The sequence below is a fragment of the Sarcophilus harrisii genome, chromosome 4 (assembly GCF_902635505.1).
Source record: "Sarcophilus harrisii chromosome 4, mSarHar1.11, whole genome shotgun sequence".
NCBI classification, from domain to species: domain Eukaryota; kingdom Metazoa; phylum Chordata; class Mammalia; order Dasyuromorphia; family Dasyuridae; genus Sarcophilus; species Sarcophilus harrisii.
The window spans coordinates 459,367,073-459,379,541 of NC_045429.1; the positions used below are offsets into that span (position 1 = coordinate 459,367,073).

The 12,469-nt window shown below is 46.7% G+C and overlaps 1 protein-coding gene across 10 annotated transcripts in view; it reads right to left on the reverse strand.

Annotated features, from left to right (window-relative positions):
- AGAP1 (ArfGAP with GTPase domain, ankyrin repeat and PH domain 1) overlaps positions 1-12,469 on the reverse strand; it is a 615,139-nt gene that overhangs the window by 188,235 nt on the left and 414,435 nt on the right. For all 10 annotated transcript variants that reach the window (XM_031968800.1, XM_031968799.1, XM_031968801.1 and 7 more), the window contains one exon: positions 10,354-10,458. In XM_031968800.1, the coding sequence (XP_031824660.1) occupies positions 10,354-10,458 (105 nt within the window). The remainder of the gene's footprint in view (positions 1-10,353; positions 10,459-12,469) is intronic.

Consider the following 12,469-nt stretch of genomic DNA (forward strand, 5'->3'; position numbering starts at 1 on the left):
GTAAAAATCTCCTATCTTTACTTTCCACTAAACCCTAATTAAAACTGAGCATTTCCTCCAATTATTTAAAACTATCACTCTGAGAAGAGGACCAGAGGCTTCCCAAAATTGACAGAGGAGGCCATGATACTCCCTGCCCCACCCCTACCTAAAGATTAAGCAGCCCTGGTCTATGGGCTAGGATCCTGGGAAAAAAAAAACATGTTAAATCATCTACAACTGATAGCTAAATCGTATCTGTTTTGTTTTGTTTTGTTTTTTGTTGAGGCAATTGGGGTTAAGTGACTTGCCCAGGGTCACACAGCTAAGAAGTAATTAAGTGTCTGAGGCCAGATTTGAACTCAGGTCCTCCTAACTTTAGGTCTGGGGCTCTATCTGCTGCACTCCCTAGCTGTCCCTGTTGGGTTTTTTTTTTAAAGAAAAAAAGTGTTTTCTAAGGAGAGGCCAGAGGTTTCAGTGAATTAAAGGGGAGACTTCTGATAGTATGGCAATGATATATCATTAAATTCAATGTTCAATAACAATAAAAGAGAACACTGAAGTAGCCAGAGTAATAAAACCTCCAATTTATCAATAGCTCCCGAGGTTATAGAGCACTTTGCACAATTTACCTCATTTTATCATTATATCAACCAGAGGAGCTCAAGTATAAATTCTATTTTAAGGACAAGGAACTAGGGTCTCATAAGGAAAAAGACTTGCCCAAGCTCACAGGGATGAGCAGCTCAGGTGACACTCGGGCCACATCTCTGGATCCAGGGCCATGGCAAACACATAGCCCAGAGGCTGGCTACTGTCCACGACCTATCCCAAAGCCGGAAAATGGCGCTGGGACTTGTGAACGTGCCTTTCTGACTTTGTCCACTGCCAACCCTGAATTAAACTGAATCTTCCCAGAAGGGAGGTGGAGTCATTTGTAATCCTAGCGTACAAGACCGGATCCCAAGGATGGTTGGCCAACCTTAGTCTACATGGAAAAGGACCAAATGAGCACTGCCATGGCCCCGGCATTCAGCGGCAGCTCTGACAACGTTCTTTGCGGAGCGTGAACTACGCCGCCCAGGCCGCCCGGGATGCTCCCGCTGCTCCTGGAAACCTCATCACCGTGACCTCCAAGGGGCCAGCAAAGTGATTTTGGATGCCCTGGGATTTATTTGGTCAGAGGGACTTGAGTCCAAGAAGACTTTCAGTTGGGATTCAGACATGTTTGCACCAGGTGGATTTTCCTGCTGACTGCCCATGGGCCCAAGAGCTAGAAGAAAGAGTTCTTTCTGTGGTTCTTGCTGTTGTCCTTCTCCTCCTCCACCACCGTCTCTTCCTTCCCGTTTCCTCATTCTCTCTCCCTTCCTCTTTTTAGTTCTCCTCCTTTTCTTCCTTCTCTTTTTAAAACCAGTTTTCAGTGTGACAGAATGACTCTTGGTTATTTAGGACATGGAGAAAAAGATGGTGTATCTTGGTGTAAAATCTTTGGTCGTGTCTTTGGAGGAACGGCCGAGTGACAAGCTTATCTGCTAAACACCCAGGGGTCGGATACCGTGCCAGGTACAGGGAATATAAAAGGGATGTGCCTGGGAGCCCAAGAGCTGAGGGATGGGGAAGGATGGAAAAAGCAGCTCTCGAGCTGAATCTTGAGGGAAGCTGAGGATCCCCAAAAGTGAGAAAGAGCCTCCAAGTGGGAGGCGGGACTGCTACGTGCCACTGCCCTCAAATAGGAGCCCGGGTCTGGATTCCTGATACAATGTCGGGGCTTCTCTTTTTCAGCGGCGAGCTCATTATGAGGGAGAGCCCTGAAGGCTAAAGGCTGCCCCATTGCTGCCCTCCCCCCATCAGCTATTGCACCCAGCTCTGAATCCCGACTTCCCATCTTTGTGTCTTCAAGCCAATTATTTAACTGCTCAGGGCCTTGGCTTTCTCATGTGCCAAACGAGAGGCTTGGACTGAAAGGGGCCTTCTGGGGCCCTCTGGGATCGCAATCCGCATAACCCAATGATCCATGGTCCCCCACATTCATCCATCTCCAAGGCTATTCATTGATCACCATTTCTCAGTCTTCTGACTGAGGGAGATATTTGGAAGTCATCACTCTACTGAATTAGCCGGTTCTCAAGTTAAATGCAAAATTACATATCCAACTTTTCCTGACTTTATGCTATGCTTCCCACTATGACCGTTCGCTTATTTCCTATCTGAAGAGAAGGATGCTGGGAAGACTGTTCCCAGCCATGTTTCTTGCTGAGATACCGAATCCAAGGGGCCACCCCCGCCCGGCTAACCTGCGAAGCCATCGTTCAGCACGGAGGCTGACGAAAGTTTGGGGGAGGGACCGTGGGCCCCCACCCCACCCGGGCTCCGTGCCTCTGCGGAGGCCGCCGTTGTTACTTTTGTGCATGTCTGCGGCAGTCAGACATTTTTATTGCAAAACGTCGTCTGGAAAAGATGCAAAACAAAATTGCTAAACTGCAGAGAAAAAAAATAAAGGGGGGGGGACAAAAGGCCCCCTTCCCTTTGCTTATTGAGTTCAAAGGCATAACATGTAGCACCCTGCAGCAAATGGGAAGCTACACTAATTTTAAAACCATAAAATGCTATAAAGTACCCTGCGGGGCAGGACTACACTGAGCTAGTTGCGCCGAAATAAGACACGGTTCATTTACTTCGCAGCTTAGCCTAATGTAATCATCAGCGGCTTTCTAGCCTAGAGTTGTCCCAGGCAGAGCCGACACCGAGGAGGCGACACTCCCAGCCATCGAGGGGGCCTTGCGGAGATTGCTGTTGATTACAAGATTTTTCAGTTTTGACAAGCCCTTAATGAACATAAATCGCACCTTGATTGGCTCCCGTTCGGGGCCACGGGCGCACCTGACGATTCCCCTCCCTCCCCGGCTCCGCCGCCACCGCTCCCCTCGCACCAAAGGCCTCCTCAGCAAGGAGCCAGCGACCATCGTGCTCCAAGCCCGAGAAGAAAATATTTATAAAATACAATCGTGAAGGTCTCCATCAGAGGGAGAAGGCCCTTCCTTCCTTCGGAGGCCGGACTTCCTGCCTCCCCCAAAACGGGGTCCTCCCCTCCCGCTTGCTGCCTCAGGGGCCCCAAACCCCAAACCCATAACCTCGAGTAGCAGCATGAGGAAGGGGCGCCTCCAGGGTCCGACCTGCCCACGATGCCCAGAGCCCTTCCAACAACAGCAAGAATGCCATCCCACCGCCCAACGGGGAGAGACCCTGAGCCACCGCCATAAGCCCACAGATTCTGGCCCCGGCACAGGCTGCGCTTGGGCTAAGATGCTAATAAATTTAATGGATGTTAGGAACTGAGGGAAGGGGGAGGAGTTTCCATTTTTCCCCCTGCTCAGAAAAGCAATTCTCAGGCAATTAGACTATTTATTATTTTTGGTGTGCTTCACATTCACACATTTTCAGGGAAAAATTCCGAGATGCCATTTTGTCCCGGTCTCACCCCAGGGAGACTCACTAGGTTTTATAAACATCATGACAGCACATAAAATGTTGGGTGAGCCTTTAGTTCATTTATAAAGTCCAATTTCTGAAAGGCTAAAGGCTGCAGATAATAAACAAGAAATCACTTAAGCATAAATAGGGCTTTGATTTAATAAAAATGCTTTTGCTCTCCTTTCAAAAACACCTTCTCTCTCTCTCTGTTTCTCTCTCTCTCTCTCTCTCTCTCTCTCTCTCTCTCTCTCTCTCTCTATATATATATATATATATATATATATATAATGTATATCTCTGTGTCTCTCTCAAAATTGTGGTTCCAGCACAGATTTTCGACAATCGCTCGCACAAACAGTTGGAGATATTTTTTAAAATACGCTCATCCATTCGGGTTTCTGACATTTTATGGTTTGTGGCAAGGAAGGGACGCTGGCTAAATCATTCTTTGTGCTTCCCGAATCAATCCGAGTCCGTGCTAAGTATCTAGGCCAGTGGAACCTCCCTTCTCCCCCTCACCCTACACCCCCCGCAGCAGAACATAAGTTACTTGAGAACAGGAACTGCTTCCTCACTTTGTACGCTCACAGACTAAAATCTCTAACAGATGTTGCTTGAAGAAATGAAGGAACGAACGAGTCTCCCCCAGCTTCGGGGACCTTCTGCCTGGGCCAGTGATGGCCTATTTCCCGTCTCCCAAGCCCGGTGCACTGTGATCCTACACACGGAGCCTCTCCCAGTCCTCAGACTCACGAAGGCTTTTTCCATTCAGAAATTAATTTGAACCCCTGGGTATGGATGTTGTATTGACTCACTGTGTCCCCATGGCGGTAGGGAGCAGGCTAATGGAGGGCACAGCCCGTCTGGTTTGTGTCCCAGGACCCACCCTGGAGACCCACCCATTAGAAGTGCTCCATGGATATCGAAATGGAAGGAGAAAACCTTGCACTCATCCCCTTTCCCTCATCCCTGCTTTGATATTGGGAATGGTCTTATCACTTTGTTATATATTTAAAAGGAATGGCAACTTGTACATAACAGATTTGTAGTTCCATGGACCATCATTCTTTTTTTCCCATCCTACTTCATTATGGAAATAAGTTTATTTTTTTATTTCTTAAGTTTAGAATAAAATAAATAATTGTTTTTTAAAAGAAAAAATTAGGAATGGTCAATCATGGGCAATAGTGTTGACGGCCATGGTCAGGCTTGTCCTAGGGTGCCCAGCTCAGGATACTGAGCTCACTTTTCCATAAGGTGTCCCCCGTACGGGAGCCCTAACACTAAGAATACCCAGAGCTTGGAGTGGGAGGCACCTGATCCAACCCTTACCTCAAACTGCTCAAAGAGGAATCCCTTGTAAGGCAGCCCCTGGGCCGTCCTCTCTCAGCCTGAGCTCGTTTTCTTCGTACCTAGGGGAAATCAGCAGCTTTCCCCGGCAGGTCCGTTTGGCCCTGTGTGCCCGAGCAGGTTGGGCTAATCACCCCTCCACACGGGTCCCTTCTATCCCAGGCCCTGTGTCCACTACGAGGCTTGCCTAAAACCTCCTGGCCCAGGGCCCAGACCACACGCCTCCTGCACTTCTGGACTGATCCCAGCTTGCCAGGAACCCCAAACCGAAGGTTCCCTCCATGACTCTTCCTGTGGGCAGCCCCTCCACAGCCACAGATCCTGGCATCTCTAGAACTATGGATACTGATACTGGCAAGGGCCAACGCTCTGATAGAGCTACAAGGTCTGAATGGCCCCAGTGCACGGGAGCTTTTATTATTCCCATTTTATAGATGAGCAAAAAGGATCGCCCAAAGGCTAGGGAGGACCTCAGGTCCATATCTGGAACTTCCACAGCTTGATGGATGGGCCTTATTTGGAAGAACCAGGGTTTCCTTCACCCCATTGGAGTAATAGCAGGACACAACCAAGAACCAAACTCTCTTCCCCAGGGATGAATGCTAATCAAATCAAGTCAAGAATCATTTATTAAGCACCGACTATACCAGTCACTCTGCTCACCCCTGGGGATATTCCAAAGGAGGCAAAAGTCAGTCCCTGCTCTAACTGGACTCTTGGTCTATTGGGAGAGATGGGACAGACTGGGGATGTTCCACAGAAAGAAGAAATCAAATTGGGGGGTCAAGGGCGGGCAGATTTTGGCGGGGTCCTGAGCAAAGTCAGAGGAGGAAGAGGAGGACGAGAGTGTTGGGGAAATGCCCAGAGTTGGGAGAGTTTGCCAAAAGGTGAATAATTCAAGAAATGCACCTCAAAGCTTATTGGGTTTCACCTCGGACTCAGCCCCTTGGCCAAGATGAGCAAAGGTGGGGCTGGTCAATGTTGCGGAGTCAGCTCTGAGGAACTCTAAGGAAGACAACGCACGGCACGGTGGGAAATGGGCTGAGGAACAAACCTGGGTGCGAATCCTGGTTCTCAGGCCCCCCAGAATGTCATTGTTTTAATTCAAAATTGGAAGAAATGCTGAATTTTAGTGACAGGCTAATGAAAAGTTAAAAAAAATCCAAGGCCAAATCTAGAGGGTCATGAAAAGAATCCCAGTTCTGCCTGTTTTACTGACCAGGAACCACGGCCCAAGGTCACACAAGGTTAGGTGGCAGGGCTGAGCTCTGAACACCAGTGTGACCTATAGTTTTTCCTCTCAGGCCCCTTCAGTCTGTATGAGTAATCCCGGGAAGAGGGTAATGCATTTCTGACAGATGAGGAAACTGAGGCTGAGAGGGGTGCGGGTAAGAGCTAGCAGAGGCTTGGGGCTAAACCCGAATTTCTTACGACTCCCAGTCAAACACCCTGATCCACCACCGCACACTGAGCCGCATTTGTGATTGCTGAGTTGGGGTCTCTTTCCCTGGGTCCTCCTTTCCCTCTGTTTTTAAAAGGCAAGCCCAGCTGCTTGCCCCAGAGCCCAGGATTCTGGGCAGCCGTAGAGCCATGAGGCTCATGGAGGACCCGGAGACCGTGGGGTTATGGAAGCCCTTCTCCCCAGGGATGAGCAGGGGGAGACTGCAGGAGGAGGGAGCACAGCAAAGGCTTCCAGCCTCGCTCGGAGCTCTCCCTGGTCCTGCATTAGGGAAAGGCAACCTCAGGACAGACGGGGACCAAAGAGGCATGAAGTCAATTTTTGGCTGGCTAAGAAAATGAAATTTACTTAAATTCAAGATGACAGGACTGTTCTAGGGAACGGGAGTCTGGCCAAGTGGCCATGAGCTAAGATGACTTAAAAGATTTCTGAATGAGAAATAGCACCTGCGGAGAGCAAGGGGGGCTCGGTCTTAGGGAGACCTGGATTCAAAGTCCCATCTCCAAGACACGGGGGCCGGGGGACCTCTCGGTGGGCCGAGGACCGCTCCAAGGACATAAGCTACAGAACTACTGCTGATCTACATCAAAGAGCTTCCTGGCTAGGAACATTTAAACTATGAACTCCAGAGCGTGGAGCCCAACAAAGCAACATAAAATTGGAAAAGACAAAAGAAAACCCCAAATCTGACATTTCAAGAAGCTTCTCTTTAAAATAACAAATAATTCTTCAAGTCTCCAAATACATCCTGAGAGATTTCCAAGACTTTTGTCAGTTTATCAGAGGCAAGAGAGAGAAATTATTCTAAGTTGGTTAGTTCATATCCTAATATTTTTTTAGTTGATTTTGCCACTTTCCTTGCCAAACATCTCCCCCTCCTCACAGCCCTTTTCTCCAGGGAGCCTCAGGTATCCATGCAAACAACCAGCTCAGGATGTACTGAACAGCAGCACCTGCTCCCCATGATTCTCGCATCCATTGCCCCCCACCTGGGTGGTAAAGGAAGGGAGGCAGGTTTCCTCATCTCTTGGGAGGGTGGAGTTGATCACTATCCCTACAGTGTTTGGGGGGATCCTTGGACTTGTAATTATAGATCAGGATCCTGCATATCTTCATGGAAGCACTAAATGCTGCCCATGGGGTCCTCCTCCAGAGAAGCTCTAAGCGCTTAAAGGCTTTTGTCTTTGGCCCCCCAGCCCTGGTGCAATGCTTGCCCTACCCCGGGCATTCAGGGCTCACTGGTGAGTGGAACTAAACAGACTGAAGAAATCCTGCACCCCAACTTTCTGTTGAAGGGAACAAAAGTGTCATTTCCTTCTAGGAAAGGCAGAACAAGTTAGGTTCTGGGTGACGGTCACCCTTAGTAAGCTTCATTCAGTCTTTATTAATTCGTCTCCTAACAGGTATCCATCAGACACCTACCCTGGGCTAGGGGCATCCTGCCAAGAGCGAGAGCTATAAAGAAAGACAAAAACTGTCCTTGTCCTTGGGAGCTCCTGCTCTAAAGGAGGCGGCGACGTGAGATACCCGGGTACACAAAGGGTGGTCACAGACCCCAAAGATCCACGTCTGCCATGGGCTAGAGCCCATCTGGGCAAATCCTTAAGTCCCAGAGAGGGGAAGTCCCTCGCCCAAGATCTCAGTGGTTGTGTCAAAGGCAGCCTGGGGCTTCCTGATTTTAGACTAATTCTCTGTATCCTGTAGCACCATGTTGTGTGTGTGTGTGTGTGTGTGTGTGTGTGTGTGTGTGTGTGTGTTTCTTGAGGTATCAGAGAGTGTAGGGAAAACAGACATGATTATGGGTTCCTTTGAGACCTCAGGCCTAGAAGAAGACTTTAGGCCAGAAGAACTAGAAATTTTCCCAGTGGTTTTTCCCTCCTGGACCCACCAAAAGGATGCTTCTCAGTCGGAGCCCAAGGTTCCCTGGGAAGGAAGGGGAAGGGGCAGCCATGGCATCAGACAATAGATTCAGTGTCACGAAGTGGAATTTGGACTAGATTTGGGGTCCAGGCCTTGAGAGGAGGGTGGTTCCAGAGCTCGGCTACCACCCCTCAATCACCTGCAATGGCTGAGCCCCCACCCCTGACTTCTTGGAACACACAGCAGGAGGCAGCTGCTGTCCCCTTGGAGCACAGTTGGACCATTGGGCAGCTGTGGGGTTCACCAGAGCCCCTTTGGAGCCCAGTCAGCTTCTATCCCAGCCACGCTCTCGGCGGCGGCTCTCCAGACGGGCAAGATGGATAGGCAGCAACAGTGAACTGTGACGCCCTGAGGTCCGAGGGCTTTCTCATTATCCCCTCCATTTTTCTATCCCAGGGGTCCCCAAGGCACGCATTTAAATGAGAGGAAGGGAAAGCGAAATATTTTTAGAATGAGCTGTTATAACTAGGTCCACCTGGGCTGTGACCCCCCCCCCCAAGGGGGACCCTTGCAAAAGAAGGTAGGCAGAAAGAAGTAGGGACAGAGGGATGGATGAAGGGAGAGAGGGATGGAGGAACAGATAGATGGATGAATGAATGGATGGAAGGATAGAGGAATGGATGTAGGGAGGGAGAGAAAGATGGATGGATGGAGGGAGAAAGGGATGGAGGGATGGATGAAGGGAGAGAGAGATGGATGGAGGGATGGATGACTTAGATAAAGTTTAGAGGAAGCTAAATGATTAGAGAGATAAATGAGAATAAAAATTGACCAACCACAAACTGAACATTTAAGTAACAAAATCAATTCTGCTGTTTTAGTTTAGCCTCTGACCCAAATGTACTAGTACTTACAACCCAAAACCGTCTTTTCTTTTGAAACTCAATTGATGTTGATTCAAAGATCAAAAACCTTTCCCTGCTCTGAGAGAATCTTGAATTGAGAAAAGTTGCTATTTATTTAAATTCATCTTTTTCTTTCATTTTGAGACTACTATACTTAATTAAGTTTGGGTTTTATTGTAGAACATATCTTAAAAACTGCCACAACCCCCATAGATCAGCTGTCTACTCGATATAGGAATTCCTTCACAGCACTGTGGTCCTCTCTAGCAACGGGCAACTCACTACCTTCCAGGAAGTTCCACTGTCAAATAGCTGTTGACTGGGGAGCTCATCATTCTTTTCAGCTTATGTGTCTCCCTATAACATGCAACCATCGGGTCTAGTTTGCTCTTCACGGGAATAAAAGCAAGCCTGTCTTCTCTTCCCAGTAATAACTGTTCCACATCTGTGGTTCGGTTATACTGTTATTAGCAGGAAGATGGAAATCAGGGATCAACTCTAAGCAGAAAGAGGGAGCCTGGAGTAGAAGTAATAACCAAAACTTGGGGCGTGGATAAGACAGAAAAGAAAGCAAGGGCAAAGTTTTTGGGGGGTGCCCATATCAGACACTGGAAAGTGGAAGATTCAAATCCTCCAATGGATCTGTCCAGTTGGGTGACGCTTTAAAAGATGGAGGAGAAGTCGAAGAAGTAAGAGGAAAAAAGATGAGAAAGTGGAGGTCTGGAAGCCAGGAAGGGACAGGGAGCGCTGAGGGACAAAAGGAAGTCAGAGAATCAGCTGCTGTGGCAGGATCCAGAAAGCTAAGCTCTGAGAGAAGATTCTGGGCTTTGGTGAGGAGCTTGTGGAAGTGGAAAGAACAGTTTGGGAAGGGGGTTGGTGGGGATGGAAGCCAGGGGTAACTTGCTACTGTGCTTTCCTCCCTCAGTGGCTTCCATTCTTCCTTTTCTCCCTCACTTCTCATTCTATCTTTCCCTTCCTCCTTTCCTTTTCCTTCCTTCCTTCCTCCCTCTCTCCTTCCTTCTTCCCACTTTCCCTCCTTCCTTCCTTTTTTCCTTTTCTCCTTCCTTCCTTATATAAAAATGGACCAGCAATAGCGATTCCTTTTTTCAAAGTAGAAACTTAAGAAATACAGATCTTCTGAAGTGGGAAGTTTTGTTTTCTACAGATCAGTTACCTCCAAATTATGGAATCGGGAGGAGAATGGCCCCCGGCACCCAGGATGGCACAGTGGCAAGATGGACAGACAGACAGGACTTTTCCTGTGACTGACATCAATGCTCCCAAGGTCTGATACCAGCTAGGCCCTAAAAGCAGGGTTCTGACACTCACGTGTAAACTTGGGTGATAGGTCAGGACACCGTTGTCACACAGGGTGACATATTTCTTCTTCCACTCTTTATTCAACGATTTGCCGCTTCGCTTTAACAGCATGCCCTGAAAGAAAGAAGGAAAATGAACTAGGAGACCTTCCACAGAGAGAAGACTATTGATTGAATACAAGTTTTTCAAGGATTTTTAGTCACCTTTCAGTACATTTAAAATCTAGTTAGAATTATGTTTGAATTGTCTTAGCGTGATCAGTTTAGCATCAAGGAAACCCAAGTTTAAATCCAGCCTCAGATGTTTGCTGGTTGGGAGACACTGGGCAAATCACACCTCTTCCATCTGCCTCGGTTTCCTCATCTGTTAAATGGGGGTAATAATAACTTCCCATCATTGATGTAATGGCCAAATGAAATAATTTTTGTAAAGTGATTTTGCAAACTGTAGGGTGATACACACACACACACACACACACGTTAGTTGTTATTATCCACCTTCCTTCTAGTTGTTAGGGAGTGTTCTTTTCCCTCTCCCCAGCTCATCTTTGTATTTTCTTACTCAGATTTACATTGTTAACACCTAATTGCAGACAAAAGGTCATCAAGAGATCACGGGTTATTATTATTAATAATACAATGCTATGGTATTAACTATATCAGTTAAAATGTATATAAGATATTCATGTCACATCACATATTCATGATAAATGCTTCAGTCGATTATATGCAAAAGAACAATAATTTGAATATGATCATTAAAAATTCTCTTTTTTTTTCTTTTTAGGATCTCGGTTTAACTGAAGGGTTATCAGGAAAATCATCCTTTTCAAATGTATTCTTCTGTTAAATTTGCAAGTGGCATTTTAAATTCAGGGCTCTCTCATTTTATTTTACACTTAGTCCTCTAAAGCATGATGTCAATTTATAAGAGTAGGAATTAAAAAAAAAATCCAACTAGCCCCAGCGACAAATTTGAGCCTATTCTGAAGCTAAACCACTTTATCATTTCTTGAAATGCATGCAAAATTTGGAGCCAATTATCCTCTATATGTGATGACAGGCTTAATGCAATCATTTAAGTGATTCTGATGAGCATTTATTCTAATATAATCTCTTTCTTATCAAGAAAATGTAAGACGTCCATTAATATGGAGGAGTGCACAGTCCACATTCAATCTGGCAGAAATCAGGGCTCAGTTCTCAGAACTTCCTTGTCTGGCTCGAGGCTCTGTCTGTTCTCTGCTCATTTTTAAGAACAACCTGTACCATTCCAAAATGGCAGCTCTCGCAAGAGGATAAGAACTCCATGTTACAAATGACCAAAGCGCCCAAGTCCAAGCTCACAAATAGCTAATTATACAATATATAAATTTTTTGCTTCTTCTGGATAATTAATCACTCAACAAATCAAATGAGACTGCTGTGTGCCCATGTCAGTTACTGTGTGCCCACGTCAGTTACTGTGTGTCCATGTCAGTTACAGTGTGCCCATGTCAGTTACAGTGTGCCCACGTCATTTACTGTGCATCCACGTCAGTTGCTGTGTGCCCATGTCAGTTACTGTGCTGAATACTTGGAATATGAAGACAAAAACAATGGGCCCTTCCCTTTGGAAACTATGGTATTTGGGGAAAGGAACAGGTATATAGGAAATTGAATACAAAATTCATGCCGAGTAAAAATCAGGCCATTTGTGATGGAGAATATTGGGATTTGGGATGACAGAAGGGATTGGGGTAGGGCTCTTGTCGGAAGGAGCCGTGGGCTGAGCTTTGAAGAATGCTAAAGATGCTATGAGATGGATTTCAGGGGGATGACGTTCCGGCCAAGGAAGATGGTCTTTGCAAAAGCAAATGGGCCAGAGATAAAATAAGAGATAAGAGAAAATAATCAAGCTTCCCCCCCCCATCTCTAGCCCCAAAGCTCCCGAATAAGTGAAGTATGTTCCAAAGATTCTCAGCCTTTGAATCTTTCCTGGTAAAACCTGAAATTTTAGTGATCCAAAGCACCAGCAGCTAAGAGATCCTGTATGTATATAATGACGCAGGCCTACATAATTATAGATGTTATTCAGTTTTACTTAAAATTTTTCCTTGGTCATTTCCTTTGGGTCATTTATTAAT